Consider the following 4010-nt stretch of genomic DNA (forward strand, 5'->3'; position numbering starts at 1 on the left):
TTCCCAAACAGGGATCGTCGACGTTGCAGATGGAACCCGTATTTTTCAAAATATGATTATGTTCCTATTTTTCAAAATATGATTATGTTTAAAAATGTTCATCTTTTCGAAAATTGTTCTCAATTCAAAATTTTGTTCAGGTTTAAAAATTGTTGCTGAAAAATCACGTTAAAAATGGTTCATGTATAAAATATATTCAGGGATTTCAAAATGGTCACGTTTAAAACTTTGTTTGTGTTTTTAAAAAACCATATTTCCAAAATTTATTTACACTTTTGCAAACATGTTTGCAATTTTTAAAAACTGTTTTTGATTTTCAGGATATCCGGATTTTAAAATCATTGATTATTTTCAAGAAATGTTTTCGAATCTGGATGCTAATTAGTCTGGTTAAATATTCTCGCTCCTTTTATTTAATATTAACAGTTGTTAGGTGGAGTGGCTACACGATGAGTTTAGCATCGGCAGATCTTAAGTTCGATTCCCCACGAGTATTTTCCTTTTTGGATTTTTATAAGTCAAAAGAAAAACATGTTTCGCGCTTGGTGGGCCGGCCCAGTCGCCAGCGATCCCGGTTCGACCAGCTGCCACGTCGACAATCCCTTCGAAAAAGCGCCCAAGGTTTAATATAGACCGGGATTAGATAGTTCGGTGTGCTGATTTCAGGGATTTGAAGTTCGGGGTTCGATTTAGCTTTGGTCTACAAGTTCAAGGTTTGTTTTGGACATTTTCCATTATGGAATATGGATCTCTCCAGTTCAAATTTTTATTTAGTTTTTTTTTGTGAAACAAAATTTTATTTAGTTTATGGATGTCTCTATCAGTTGGGAGAAAATAAGCACAGTGGGATAAAGATAAAAAAACTGAATTGATTTCGGGAAAAGATTGTTGAACAGAAAATTTATTCGAAGCATTTAAGAAAATGTTTTCAGAAAAAATCCATGTATTTATGAAACTGATAGATGCAACCAACATGGTGTATTTCACCTTTACTTTTTATATTTGATTCAAGTTTTTATAATTAAAAATAATTTTTCAAGCCAAATTCATCTCATATTTGAAAAAAGCACACCGTCAATTCAAAATTTTCACCCTACATGCAGTTAAAAAAATTGTATTAAAAAATTTATTATCGCGTATTCTAAAAATAGTCACTCTGTATTTGACACCTTTATCCTCAAATGTTCATCGCGTATTGAAAATTATTGATATATTTTCATGACTGAAAACCATACGTCGTTTGTGGGATAGTGGAGTGTTAAATCGGTTTTTGGATGATTTTGAGGGAAACACGGTTTAGACGAACCTCTGATGTAGCTCGACTTGTTCAAGGTAATGTATGACGTCGGGACACCGGTTACGGATAACCCGTTTTTTAGAAAAATGACTACTAGTCGTTTTTCCATAAACTGTTTTTTCTTTACTTTTGCAAAGCTCGGTTTTTTTATATAAAGGATTTTGTTAACTAATCCAAACAGCATATTAGGTTGTTACAAAATCAAGTTTAAGGAGAACCGACTATCTATAAACTTACTATCCAAACAATCCCTGCAAAAAAAAGTCCAATGCATATATACTTCCTTATGAACATTTAATAGTTTGTGGGACCCTCATGTCATAGAGTCTGCTCAATAATATTTATATTGTGAATTTTTCGTATGATGTTCTAAATCACTGTACACTGTGGTATGGCTATTGTGGGATGATAGGATATAGCATGCCCCAGAGGTCGCGCGGCTAAAGCAAGTCAAGCAGACGGCCTGCCCTCCTTCTGAAGGTTAACAAGATTGAAATGGTCTTGATTAAAAAAAAACAAGGTTGAAATGGTCTGTTATAGAGCGTGTATTATGAACTGAACAAAATTATATATTGAACAGAACTGGCTGGTTCTCCACATAGTTTGTATGTGATCTCCAACCATGACTACTTATTTGCTTCAGACTCGGTCACATATAGACAACTCCATCAACAGTGACCATTTCACGTGTAGTATAGATAGGTAACGAAAAGGGAGGTTACTTGGCCATTCTTATTCATGTTCGTCATGCGTGACATTGATGCACGGATACCTAAGAAGCATTCACAATGTGCTCTGTATCTTCTTCCATGCGTACACCTGCAGGTGATTGCATGCATGATGAAAACTTATGCAGTATCACATTAGAAGCAATCGTTAGTGACTTCAGTGTTTGCACAGATGGTAGGAAGAATACCATTTCCAATTACTCAGCTCCCATTTATGACCAAGTCACTTGTTTTCTTCAGAAGCAAGGATGGAGCAAAAACTTATGTTCGCATAATCTCTGTCAGTTGAGTTTTGAAAAAATATCAGTTCAGTTCAAGTAATTTTTTGCAAATAAAAGAACTTAATTTTTCTTCATGCTGATTTATTCAGATTTTTGGAGGTGTGAGCAGAGGTATCACGTAACTAGGGTGGTACTACCAAATACGCATACATGTCCAGTAGTTTACTGTTTCACACATGCATGACCAAGTCAGATTAGTCAGCCACTAGAACATATTAAAATGAAGTGGACGATGAAGCTTCCTAATGCTGCAGCTAGTCCGCATACTCAACCGGCTTAATGACCACTTCTATCTAGCCATGCAATCTTCTTTGACTTGTTCGCAACCTTTACCAACTCTTTCTGCTGCTATATATACACATACATCCTTTGGTATGGCAAACCACACAAGTACGAACGAAAGAAAACGCCACCCACAAACGCTGAAACACCTCTCTAGGAAACACCACTTGACATAAAAAATCCGAATGGCCTCCTCTTCCTGCTTCCTTCTGGTTGCTCTTATCGCGTTGGCCTCATGGCAGGCCATGGCTTCTGATCCAAGCCCTCTCCAGGACTTCTGTGTGGCTGACAATAGCTCACGCGGTATGTACTTCCAAGCTTCCTTAGTTACAAAGTCTAAAATTTGCATATACTCATGTTACAGATAATATCATTACAAGTCACCGACTTACATGCTTCTTTTTATTATGCACCTATGCAGTGTTTGTTAATGGGTTTGTCTGCAAAGACCCAAAGGAGGTGACTGCGGAGGACTTCTTCTTAGCTGCCAAACTTGACATGCCTAGGGACACAAAGATGAGCAAGGTGGGATCCATTGTCACACTGCTCAATGTCATGAGGATCCCCGGTCTCAACACACTGGGTATCTCCTTAGCACGCATTGACTATGCACCTTTGGGGGAGAACCCTCCACACACTCATCCTCGTGCCTCTGAGATCCTCACCGTGCTTGAAGGGACACTTTATGTTGGCTTTGTCACATCTAACCCAGAGAACAAGCTCATTTGGAAGGTCCTCAACAAGGGTGATGTGTTTGTTTTCCCACAAGGACTCATCCACTTCCAGTTCAACCCCAACCCCTACAAGCCAGCAGTTGCAATTGCCGGACTTAGCAGCCAAAACCCTGGGGCCATAACCATTGCGAATGCTGTGTTTGGTTCGAAGCCGCCAATCTCAGATGATGTTTTGGCCAAGGCCTTTCAGGTGGAGAAGAAGACCGTGGACTGGCTCCAGGCTCAATTCTGGGCTGACAACCACAATTAGTTAATTGTTGGACTACTAAATAGTTTTTTACAACAATGATATGTATTGCGCAGTAATAAGATTGTTTGTTGTATGTAAATATGTATCATGTATTGTTCATTTGATTGGGAGTTGAATAAATATTCGTATTGTAAGTCTAGTTTTACTCACATGAGACCACACTTGAATCTTATCTACAAATAAAACCTTCCAGTTCTTATGGAAACGTAGGCTAGGTTTTGACCCGTTCCAAACATAATAGTTGAGTACTAGGCAGGGCTCCCCAATGAGGATCAGTATTACGCCAGGGAGGCCAACTACGGACTTTTCATTTGGACAATGGAACACATACAATGTACAAAACAAATCCACCTTTTGGAGTAGGAAGGACTTAGAAAAAAAATCCACCTTTGGCGGCACAAGGTTTTATCTATAGGCCTAAAGATAGAGGTCATTTGA

General features: G+C 38.2%; 1 protein-coding gene across 1 annotated transcript; it reads left to right on the forward strand.

The window, feature by feature from the left end:
* Positions 1 to 2702: 2702 nt before the first annotated feature.
* LOC125521967 (germin-like protein 8-11) lies at positions 2703 to 3721 on the forward strand. Its single transcript, XM_048687034.1, has 2 exons — positions 2703 to 2891; positions 3010 to 3721. The coding sequence occupies exons 1-2, from the start codon at positions 2774 to 2776 to the stop codon at positions 3570 to 3572; spliced, it is 681 nt and encodes a 226-aa protein (XP_048542991.1). The 5' UTR covers positions 2703 to 2773; the 3' UTR covers positions 3573 to 3721.
* Positions 3722 to 4010: the final 289 nt, after the last annotated feature.

This window comes from Triticum urartu, chromosome 7, assembly GCF_003073215.2.
Source record: "Triticum urartu cultivar G1812 chromosome 7, Tu2.1, whole genome shotgun sequence".
Classification (NCBI taxonomy): Eukaryota; Viridiplantae; Streptophyta; class Magnoliopsida; order Poales; family Poaceae; genus Triticum; species Triticum urartu.

What these genes read in the sequence shown, in the direction of transcription:
- LOC125521967 (XM_048687034.1), top strand. Translation starts at nt 2,774, where the DNA reads ATGGCCTCCTCTTCCTGCTTCCTTCTGGTTGCTCTTATCGCGTTGGCC. An exon ending in GGCTGACAATAGCTCACGCG is followed by an intron (nt 2,892 to 3,009) that starts GTATGTACTTCC and finishes GCACCTATGCAG; the next exon opens with TGTTTGTTAATGGGTTTGTC.